The sequence below is a fragment of the Martes martes genome (assembly GCF_963455335.1).
Source record: "Martes martes genome assembly, chromosome: 17".
Taxonomy (NCBI): Eukaryota; Metazoa; Chordata; class Mammalia; order Carnivora; family Mustelidae; genus Martes; species Martes martes.
Genome location: NC_137905.1, coordinates 23338071 through 23350413, shown reverse-complemented (window position 1 = coordinate 23350413; position 12343 = coordinate 23338071). Strand labels below are relative to the sequence as shown.

At 37.0% G+C, this 12343-nt stretch overlaps 1 protein-coding gene across 1 annotated transcript in view; it reads right to left on the bottom strand.

Annotated features, from left to right (window-relative positions):
• LOC308358509 (cadherin-8) overlaps positions 1–12343 on the bottom strand; it is a gene marked incomplete at both ends in the record, with an annotated part of 287989 nt that overhangs the window by 169600 nt on the left and 106046 nt on the right. Inside the window, one exon of the mRNA XM_080828719.1 lies at positions 8205–8499. Within this exon, the coding sequence (XP_080684845.1) occupies positions 8205–8499 (295 nt within the window). The remainder of the gene's footprint in view (positions 1–8204; positions 8500–12343) is intronic.

The window sequence follows — 12343 nt, the reverse complement described above, 5'->3', positions numbered from 1 at the left end:
TGTCCTGACATGTAGCTGCTTCATTTCTCTAACAGGCAAATGTGGGCAAAGGCCGAACTCTAAGCTTTTGCTCTATGGTCCCTTTTAATTCATGATTTCCTATAATGATAATGTAACAAAAAAACTCATCAAACTGTGGGTGTTGGTGCTAATTCACAGAGCTCTGGACACAAGCATGGCTTGAATAACTTATGGAGGATTTGCCCTTTTGCCTCTGAAATCAATAAATATGTTGAGTCCTAAAATATTAATTCTCATATGAGAGCAAGGAGACACGGAAGACAACAGGATCATCAGATTATCTGGGTTGAAGCCTACCTTGGTTTCTCAACCCTTGACCTAGAATACAAAATTTTTCTGAAGTATTTTAAATTTCTTTATGATAAGTACAGACTTACTGATAGAAGAATATTTCAGTATTTCTAATATGTATCCCCAATGAAGGTTAGCTTCTTTATGCAAAACAGAAACTACACAATCCTCACGTCATCTTAGAGTTTCGGAACCACAGCTGTTACAAGCATTCATATCAGGTAGAGCAGCTGGATTTCTTTTGAGAGTATTTATTTCAATCCCCATGATTTCCCACCCATGTTTTCCTAAAGAATTTCAGTTTTGTTCATCACTCTGAATCAAACAAGACAAAAAAATATAATCAAATCCATCAAGATATGTATTTCCACCTTCTTATTCGGCATCTTTTCTTTAAAATAGAGAAATGGTACCAATTTTTTTTTTTTAATCTCGCCAAGAGAAAGAAAGAAATCTATGACCTCTAAATTATAAGAGAGGAGAATGTGAGGTTTAAGACTGTTTTTAGTATGAACATTCTTTGATCTTTGAAGCTTATGTGACAAAAATTGTTTCTTTAATAATAAAAATTATAGGAAAATGAATCTCTGTTACTTTGGGATCTTCTTTAGAGGTGACTGAAATGAGTACTGGGCAATGACAAGAATAACAAGTTAATCCATGTAAGCTACAGTCATCGTAATTTTTTTTAATATTATTTATTTATTTATTTGACAGAGATCACAAGTAGGCAGAGAGGCAGGCAGAGAGAGAGAGGAGGAAGCAGGCTCCCTGCTGAGCAGAGAGCCCGATGTGGGGCTCGATCCCAGGACCCTGGGATCATGACCTGAGCTGAAGGCAGAGGCTTTAACCCACTGAGCCACCCAGGTGTCCCAGTCATCATAATTTTTAATCTATTCTTCAGAAATTGCAAATTTGACTGTTTAGCTACCCGCTAAACTAACATGTGGCCTTGCATAGAATCAAAAATATCTTCTTATCAGACATGCCTTTGTAAAGCTTTTGTAGTGTAAAACTATGTTAGTGCTGCAACATCTTTCTAAAAAAATAGTTCCTGGGATCATATAAAAGCATAATTTATCAGATTATGATATATTAATACTTTGAAGACTCGGAAACACAAAAAGTATTTCATTTACTTTAATTTAGTGTTTATCAATTGAATTTGATCTTTTTTCTTCTCATAAACTTATTTTGAATATAGATTGGAAAATGTTGCCACAGGTCTATTATACCATAAGAAACAACGGAGGTATATAGGAGAATAAAAGTTAGGAGTATTATACAGCCATTCCTGCTGCCATTCCTATCTGTGTGCCATCTGCACAATTTAGTACAAAAGCCATTAAGTGTGGGTAGGTGAGAGGGATCTGTGTAAGGGAAGGGAGACGGAGGGAGAATACAACAGTAGGTAAACATTTGTGTGAGAGAATGGGGGCTAAGCAACAAGAGTAAATGGAAATCCTTTTTTTACAGGATGTGAAGGGTGACCCAAATAACAAATATACTGAGGATAAAGAAACTCGGGTTTCCTATTGTTGGAGAAAAAAAATACATAAATAAAAAATATATATATGTGTGTGTGTGTGTGTGTGTGTGTGTGTATACATATATACATATATATATATATATGTGTGTGTATATATATATAAATGAACCCTCTGGTGTTGCTTTAGATTGAAGGTTAAGAGATGAACTCACAGTTTTCAAAAGATAGATAACATTTTAGTTTCCTTTGGCTACCATAACAAATGATCACAAATTGGGTTGCTAAAAACAACAAGAATTTATTCTCTCACAGTTCTGGAGTCCAAAATCAAAGTGCTGACCGGCCCACGTTTCTTCTGAAGGATGTTCCCTTTGCCCCCTCCGGTTACTAGTAACTCCTGGCATTCCTTAGGGGAGCACACCTCCAGTCTCTGCCTCCATCTAATTCAAGGTCTCCATTTAACTAATTACATCCGCAAAGACCCTAATCTAAAGTTCTGGGCAGACAAAATTTAGCGGGAACACCATTCAACTCTGAAGGGATCATTGTGTGTGTGTGTGTGTGTGTGTGTGTGTGCGCGCGCGCGCACACACACACACATGTGCCCCCATTCATTACTTTATTCTGTCCACTGAGAATATCTGGGAGTAGCAACACTTTTGTAGCAATAAATACAACCAATATCCTGAATTTGGCACCATAATACCAGTCTCACTTAGACGGAACCAGGTCTTTCTGTAGAGTTGGCAAATTCCCTGGGGCACGCAGTCAGCTGAGTATCTGAAGCAGTTGTGGCTCAGGTCATGATCTCAGGGTCCTGAGACAGAGTGCTGTGCCTGAATCCATGCTCAGCGGGGAGCCTGCTTAATCCCACTCCCTCTGCCCCTTCCCTCTGCTCATGCTGTCCTTCAGATAGCTAGCCAGATAGATAGACAGACAGAGAGACGAAGGAGTGAATGAATGGCAAATTCCAGGGCTGGGTCAGGGAGAGTACAAAAGAAGCCTAGAACATTTTGGCCAGTGATAAGACTATACCCAAAGAATGATGAGGCATGTCAATAGGGCATAGAATCAGCTTCAAGGGCACGTCATGGCCAAGTCTGGTATAAATGATATTCATAACTATTATCACAGAAATCTAAAAGCCCAAACTAATATAAATAAATATGCAAGCAAATAAATGGGAAGAAAAGCAAGCTTTTCCCTAGAGAAGAATGTCAAGTAATAAATGCAGATGGAATGAGGGAATTAGTATAACCACCATGTGGCAGCTGTCATGGTAATAATTAATTCAGCCAAGAAACCTCAATGAATGCTAAAATTGGGGGGGGTAGTAATTTGATGAAGAATAAGATATTTACCTAGGTGCAAAGTATCTGCTGACAAAGTTGTCATTAGGTACAAAAAGGAGAAAAAAAAAAAACCAACAACTTCACAGTGGATGCACACAGTTGTATAACACCTTAATGAAATTATTATCAAAATTATTATCACCAATAATGGAATAAATCAGAATCTTGTTCCACTTGATACAAATCAATGTTATCTGTGATAGCACTACCAAAGATGCATATTCTGGATTTAATCTCAAGGAAACATCAGACAATTCCTAACTAAGGAATTCTATAGATTAATTCTTCTATAACCTCTAAGGGTAAAGGTCAGAAAAGAAACAACTTAAGAACCATTCCAGATGGAAGCATTCTAGAAACAATGGTAATCCATGTGCAGTCCTGAATTTGATCTTTTTAACGTTTTAAAAAAAAATGGAGACATTTGACCAAAGTCTGTGCTTTCAAGAGCAGTGGTATATTGATATAAATTTTCTGATCGTGATGGCTGTGGAAAAAAGCATCCATGTGGGAAGGACTTCCCAAGGTTTTCCATGGTGATGGTGTATCAAGTCAACAATGCAATCTCAAACTGTTCAAGAAAAAATGAATTCTACAGAACTCCATTTACCCCTTTTCTCTAAGAATGAACGTTTGACTTCATTTTTTTCTTTGAAGACCAAGAGATATTCTCTAAGATTAAATGCATTCCAATTCAAAGATAATGAACTTAACTTTTTTCTGATATTTTGATGCATGTTTTTTGTGGAAAGCTCCTTCTCCTTTTGCATTCACAACCAGGAAGTCTAGAGTCAATCACAATCACTCTCTTTAGTCTTTATCTTTATTGTATTAAGAGCACCAGTGTTCACCACATGGCTCCTAATTAATTTTATTGTTATTTGAATTTCTATGTGATAGATTGTTGTTACACTTTTCAAATGCCTAGGTGCCTATCTTGAAAATTGTGTCCTACTTTACCCAAACTTTTCCTTTCCAAGTGCCGTCTTAGTTTTCGATTTAATTTGCAAAGTATGTTGACCTCAAGTGCTCTTCCACCTTGGAAAAATATTAACTATTATAAATATGCAGTGGAAGCACAGTGCTCGTATAAACAAAATTCTCTAGAGATATTATCGAAGATTAGTGCAGCATACTGGTTAAACCCATGAGAGGTAGAGCCAGATGTCTGGATTTAAATCCCAGCTCCTCCACTTAACATCTGGATTTGGATTAGCTATTATTTTCCCCATTTTTCTGATTAAAAATAATGAGATATAAGGAAGTTAATATTAGTACTGATGTTACAGGGTTGTCACGGATATTAAAAGCATTTAACACAGCTTCTGGCATATAGCACCCTTTCAGTATACATTGATTATCATTAGAAAAGCCCTTAGTCTCAGAGAAAACTAAAAATACCTCCAGTTACCTGTTAAGTAACTGTGTGTACTCTACGACACAGTAATGCCTACCAGCTTAAGCGCTATGTGGTTCCTCATTCCTTCACACTTGCCTTTGCTAATAGGCCCTTTTGAATAAAACAGGGTTCATTCCAACATGCACACTTTTTGAAATATAAAGGTAAGGCTTGCTGAGAAGTTTTTCATTGACTCAGCCATTCATATCAGTTTACTGAATCTTACTAGTAAAAGTAATTCACAAATGGATGGTTATAAAGAAACTAATACATGTTGGTCACTAACTCTATGCTCTGCCAAGTACTTCAAATATAATCACTGAATTTTTCCAAACGTATTTACTTAGGGAGAGATCACTGTGCACACCATACAGATAAAGCAAGGCTTATATGGATTATGCCACTTACACAAATAGAAGGCAAATCTGCAGCCAAATAATCTGAGATTCTGTTTTCAACTCAATAAAAGTTTATTTTATCTGAACACAGGTGTAGACATAAGGCCAGGGTTAAACACCCCTCACCCCAATGAACAACGGCATTAAAAATATCTATTTTGTCTGGAACTCAGTACATGTAGGCAAATGTACATTGAAAAACCAACTTCAACAATGCTAGTGTGGGATTCACAGTTAAATTCAGAGAAGCTGGGGCACCAGGGTGGCTCAGTGGGTTAAAGCCTCTGCCTTAGTCTCGGGTCATGATCCCAGGGTCCTGGGATCGAGCTCCGCTTCGGGCTCTCTGCTCAGCAGGGAGCCTGCTTCCCTTCCTCTCTCTCTGCCTGCCTCTCTGCCTACTTGTGATCTCTTATCTGTCAAATAAATAAATAAAATCTTCAAAAAAAATCAGAGAAGCTCACATGCCACTCTTTATGTGGTATTGCTATAAAAGTGAATTCTCATCAAGTTCTGAAATTCACAGTAGAATGTAAAAGAGCTGTGTCTCCAGACTCCAAGTAAGATATTTCTAAAATAATTTGGCTGCCATTTGGGCAAATATATATGTGTGTTTTGTCTTGACAGCTTGTCAACTGGCAGACAGTTCTTGAACATCACATTCATTTCAATTTAATATTGGTAAAATTTCTCAATTAGAATTTTTATTTTTCACTTTCTGCACAATGAAATCCCTAGTCCTTGCTGGCATTCCTCAGGGCGTACAGGTGCAAGTGCTGGCATTTCTGCAGTAGCAAAGGAAGAAAAATGAAAGAACTAAGGAGGGGAGGGAAGAGACAGGCTGAGAGAGAACAGTGGTAATGGGGAGAGAAAGGAGATAGTAGCTGACCTTCATCCTGATATTCACCTTCATGAGAAATGAAGGGAATAATTCACAGTTGACAATAAAATAGCGCAGCTGCCTCTGCTTCCTTTAACCAGAGAGGCTGGAGTCAAACAGAAACCAGGCACCCAGTGCATAAAATCAATACAAGAGGAAAAATCCAAAGGTAACGTGGGAAATAGGTTAATAAAAATAATTTTAAAAACCACAACAACAACCAGTTTTGAACACTTAGTTACTTTATGGCATACCTTTCCTTGTATGCTCTCACACAATGAAAGCAAGATGGAAATTATTATCTTTGCGTTGTTGAGCGGGAAAATAAGCAATAATTTAACCTCCCTGAACTTCAAAGTCAACCAGATAATAAGGGATGGAACCAGGATTCAAAACTCCATCTATCTAACTTCAAAAACCACACTTTCAACTGTAGCACAAACCACAGGTTTTTGGAAGAGATGTCACAAGCTACACATTTAAAAAAAAAAACAAAACTGTATATGTTAGAATAGATTATTTCCTTTGCTCTCTACTTTCTTATCAAGAAAAGTCTTTTAAATACAGGGAAAATGCATATATATTTACAGGTAAATACTTATACACCACATTAGCTAATACTATCTTTAATATCCTTTTCTTAGCTGAACAATCTTGAAGTCTGTGAAAGTTTGGGGGGTTTTCTTTTTCAACATATTTCAACATATTTCAACATATTTATCAGGTATATGACTCATATCACACAGAAACGGAAGTGTATGACACTTTACAACAAAAAGATATAGATGTAGCCATTGTGATGCAGGAATCACAATGATGATATGAAATCAACAGTTCATTGTTTACAGACAATTAAGATAAAGTGTTCTGTTTGTACTGTAGGTAACAATAGTCCTTTAAAACATCTTAGTCTCATCTGGATTTAAAAAAAAAAAAAAAAAGATGAATTAGGGAAATTCTGTTCCCTAGATGAGTTCATCAAAGAAAAAAGGAAGAAAAAAAAAGTTAGTGTTTCTGTGTCTCAGTTCCTGTTTGCCTGTCAGACTCTCAAGGGAGTATAAACATGGGGATGTTTTTGTTCATTTGTGGGTTTCTTCTGCTGGTGATGGTGATGGCAGAAAGTTTACTGCCTGCTCCAAAGCCATAGAAGTTTCCCTACGAAAAAGTGTAATTTCAACCGGCTGTAGAAGAGCAACTGGATTTTGATTAAAAACAAAAAAACAAAAATAAAAACAAACAAACAAACAAAAAAACCCTGGAATTCCCTGCAGAAGAGATAGGCAAAGTGGATGGAGTCTTGGCAGGAGAACTACATGGGTAAGATGGGAAGGCCTGAAATCAATTCTCATTCGCTGCTGCAATGGGTATATTTACCAAAGTTATACTGCAGGTTAAAAGAGAAGAAATCAAATAAAGCCAGCCTATTTACCTAATTCTGGCCTTCAACTTATACGTCTACTTGTGTTTTTTATTTGTCTCATCATTTCCCCTGCTTCTAATTTACCAGACTTTGCCACACAACATGTACCCTTGTAGGATGTCTTAAATGCCATTTGAAACAAAGTAGGGCACATATTACATACCTAAGAATGACTTTTGTGTTCTTATACTCTGAATTTTGGATCTTGCCTCTTCTTGTCAGATGAGGGAGAGCTCTAAAACCTCTCCTCTTTGTACAAGTCTGGGAACTGGGGTTTTCCTAAACCCAAGCCAGGGGTTGAGGATAGATAAGCATATCCACAAAAGGAAAAAAGAAACGAAGAAAATGGTGTTTTGATATAAACACTGCTCTGTAAAATAAAACGTATATTTCACTGTCCCAGCAGAAGTAAGAGTGAGACATCCGAGACGGCAGTGTTCTTACAAAAAGTTCACTTACAAAAGTCTCTGGCAACTGTGATTTCCTAATTCACTCTTGACTTGAACCCCCAGCTCAATCCATATCTGGCTGACTACAGATCTAGACCGTTTTCTATTTCTCTATGCACTGCATCTGCATGTGAATATACACAAACAAATAATTAAACATCAAGCAAATATCAATAGGATTAGTCTGGCATGTTGGAACAAATCTTGATAAATCCATCTCAGTAACAATACTCAAACTACAAGTCTATGAGAGGAATACAAATTCAGCCTATCGAGGTACTGTCGTTGTAAGGAGAGATATTTTAATAAAACTGCTTCGTCAGTTCCTATTACTAAGGGACTAAAGCTATTGAGCCGTGGAACTTAGGCCAAAAAAGGGGATTTGGAAATGCAAATGAGAGATAAGACGGTAATAAATGTCTTTTATTCAGCAACACACCAGCCCTGATGCCAGCAGCTATTTTAAAGATGACTCTTAATAGTTCAGCGAAATTGGAAGCATACTTACCCAAAATGGACATCTCTGGCACTGTGGCATGATAGGGTCCATTAAGAAACTCTGGCGCATTGTCGTTGATGTCTTGAACTTTAATAATAAATTCAGAAGGAGGCTCCAGAGGCTTGTTCGTCTCCCAGTCCACTGCCTGAGCTGTTAGAGTATACTCAGCCTTCTCCTCCCGGTCAAGTCTTTTTATAGCATGGATATCTCCTGTTATATCATTTATTTGAAATATTGTCCCAGCTCCATCGCCGGATAAGATATACTTGATTTTTTTGCTCCCAGGATCCAGGTCTGTGTGCAGCTAAAATGAAAAGTGACATTGGTTACTTTGTTGCGATGGGGCAACTTGCAAAGTTACTTTTTAACTACCTCCTGTTTGAATATCAAGTTGGTTCTTTCTATATTCATCTCAACTTCATCAATTTCTACTAACAGTAGTTGTGCATAGAGTTTATAAACTGTATGCATATCAAAATAAAATGAAATTTATATACATCATAACAATTTTAAAAAGTACTCGGAACTGTTTGGTGTAAATTGACATGCATTTAGAATGATAAAAAGATCAAGAGGAAAACACAAAAATGTGTGTATTTTTTTCCATTTATTAAACATTTATTTAGTGCTCGCTTCGGCAGCACATACACTAAAATCCATTTATTAAACACTTATTTAAAGTTCTTCCTACCTTTGACAGATCACGTTCTCTGTGCGCCAAGAACTATGGGATTTGCTTCTTATATAATTCTCTTAATTTTTCCAAAAGTTGATGAGTTAAAATATTTCACATGAAACATGAGAAAAGCGAGGTTCAACAAGGTACATAATAACCCTTCCAAGGTTTGTATTTGACGGAGTCAAGCACAGTAGGTAGACCCAGAATTAAACTTAAATTTACCTATTACATTTATAAAAACAAAAATAACTCAATCTGATGCATATTAAGATCTTACATTCCCCAGGACTTTTTTTTTTCTTGTTCTGTATAATTCTTCTGGGCCAGGAACATTATTCCCATTTTACAGAGAAGAGCACTGAGGCCAGAACAAGGGACCATGTGGACAATCAAAACTTTACAAGAGAAATACAGATTCATCTCAGGTCAAGGTATAACCAGCTAGACTTCAACACCTGACCTTTACTGCTTCTCTGTTTGCTGACCTTTGTTCCACATTTTTCCTTAAGTTCTCTTTCCAGCTCATCTCTTCACTCAGGCAAAAGACCTTGTGGGCATAACATCCCACCATGGAAACCAAAACTATCACTCAAGTGATAAGAACTGCCTGGAGGAGGTTTCCAGGGATGGAGACCACGCAGCCCAGTATGAACTAACCCCTGACGCACTCCTGTGCAGGTGGACCATGGAGTGACCCACGGAGTGACTGACAGTTACCTTTACCTGACTGTAATAGCAAAATCTCCTCCCCAGGAGAAACATGAGCCTCATTCACGTAAAATACATGTATAGGTCCACACGTTTCTGTAAGGCCATGAGCATAACCTAAGGTCCGCCTCTATATCCAATGACAAGACTCCCTCTTCTAAAAAGTCATCCTAACCCTAAATACAAGGAACCCATTCACCCTTGCTCAAGAAGTCACAGCTTTGGTTACTCCCTGTGGCATCCACAATAAAGTTCACTTGGGCAACAACATCACCTGGTGTAATTTTTATCTGTGACTCACCAAGGGTCAAACTCACGTTAGTTCAGTTACAAGGGCAACAAAAATGTACTCAACACCTGCTCTACCTGAAACATTTTGGTAGGTACTAAGGAAAAAAGAATCTCTGCTTTTAAAATTTTCAGTTTTACTCTTAAGAGGAAGACAGGAATGTTCTGACACATGTTACATCTTCCTTATACTCTGTTGACTCCTGTTAAAAAACTAAAATAAAACAAATATATATATATATATATATATATATATATATATATAGTTTTCACTTTAGTTTTCACTTTTAAAAGAAAAATTCATTGAACTATAGTTGTAAAATGGTGCTTAATGCACATATTTTCAGTATGTATGTACGTGTGTGTGTATATATCTGTGTGTGTGTGTGTCTGTGTGTGTGTGTATCCAGTTACTGCACTGTAAGATTTCAGATTTCAAATACTTTTTCCTTAAAAAAAAAACCCAAAAAACTGTGGTAAGAAACTCCTAGAAACTCAAAAGACATTGTGTTCTCTTGGGATCACTTTTATTCAGAACAGGCTCTATTGCTTTCTTCACCAATTTAAATTGTATTTAGCGCTTCAATAAATGAAAAGAAAAGAATATAAAAAAAGACATAAAATAGCAACAAAGAATCCAAATGCATCTAGATCTCCTACTTAACTTTTGAATATTTTAAAAAGTTAAAGCATACGATTACATCAAATATTTATTGAATCTCCAAATGTATCCCTATCATTTATTGTATTAAATTTATTAACAAGAGCAAATATTGAAATGCCACTTTATCTTAATGAATGTGGGATTATAATTCATTAATATGATATTAATCCTAATTTATGATCATTTTAATTTATGTGCATTTTAACATTTCCATTAGCATTTTTATTAAAAAAAGAAAATTTGAATAATATATCCTTCATAGAGGTTTCCATCCACATGCAAGGCAATCCTGAGACACAGAGGTATTGGGATGCATCACTCTTTTTTTTTTTTTTAATATTTTTAAAAATTTATTTGGCAGAGAGAGAAAGATCACAAGTAGGCAGAGAGACAGGAAGAGGGTGGCGGGGGGCGGGGGGGGGGGGAAGCAGGATCCCTGCTGAGCAGAGAGCCTGATGCGGGGCTCGATCCCAGGACCCTGAGATCATGACCTGAGCAGAAGGCAGAGGCTTTAACCCACTGAACCACCCAGGCGTCCCAGGATGCTGCACTCTTGTACACAGCATTTTTGCTATGACAACTCAAGTCCTTCAAAATGGTGTAATCATTTGTGTTGGAACTTATCTGTGCCACACTTCTCTTTACATTTATCAATAGCCTCTGATTAGTAAATTGCAGATAGTCTTAATTTAGGTTTTTATGGTCCCTTGTGTTTAAAAGTTACTGAGGGAGAAGGGAAAGTGTGGGTTTCTGAAGGAGTAAAACAAAGCTAATACTGAGGTTTCTAACTGTATGAAATGGGAGAGATGAATGTATTTATTTGAGCTTCAGTTACTTTGCCTATAATTTAGGGATAAAACATCGACTCTGCAGATTTGATTTTGGAATCTGAGATAATCTCTTTGAGAAATAGAGAAAAAGGTGTAGACAAGGTAGGGGTACAGTAACTAAAACTAATTTTATATCACATTCAACCATTTGCAACTATCTGAAAACACGGCTAGAAGCCTAGTTGCAACTCAAGTGAAAGTAAGTTCCCAAGATTCTATCCTGAAAAAAATGGGAAAAATGAAACAAAACAAAAGCAAAACAAACAAAAAACCTTTAGTAAGCACTGCTCCCTCTTTCTTCAGGAAATTCATTTTTAGCAAATCTCAGTAAAATCCAGATCCTGGCTGACAATATTCCTGAAACACAGAAAACTGTTTCTGTATTTATTTGGTTCATTGTATTGTTCATCCTATTGCTTGTAGCACGCGGGCATGCGCACGCACACACACACACACACACACACATATTCTGGCACATGGTTATTCAAGTAACCAACTTGACATTACAAATAAAAGATTTGTGGGTATGCAAGACTAGTAATTTGCAGGCAGCAAAAGCTCCTAAGACTCTACGTCTGGACTTCTCTCAAAAGAACTCGAGGTTCTTGAAGACAAGCTGTTTTCTTTGTTGTTCGTCACGTAAGTCTGTCACAACCTGCTTGCTTCAATGCAGCCTCACTGTTCCTATCAATTTATCCACCCCAAGACCCTCTCTGTGAGATTATGGTGCAATATCCCAAAATTTTCACATTTTGTGCATCATCTGAAGTGTGAGGACTTCTCGCAAGGGCTAGAACAGGTAGGATAAGGGACACCTACAAATCGTCCTCGAGAGGTATGACTTGTTGGCCAGGTCATGGTACAGAAAGATCTCACTCATTCATTTATTAAATATGAACAGAGAATGTTTACAAATAATACATATATGGTTACTGCTCTCAAAGACTCACAGGTTAGTGGGAGAGAAACACAAATTTAA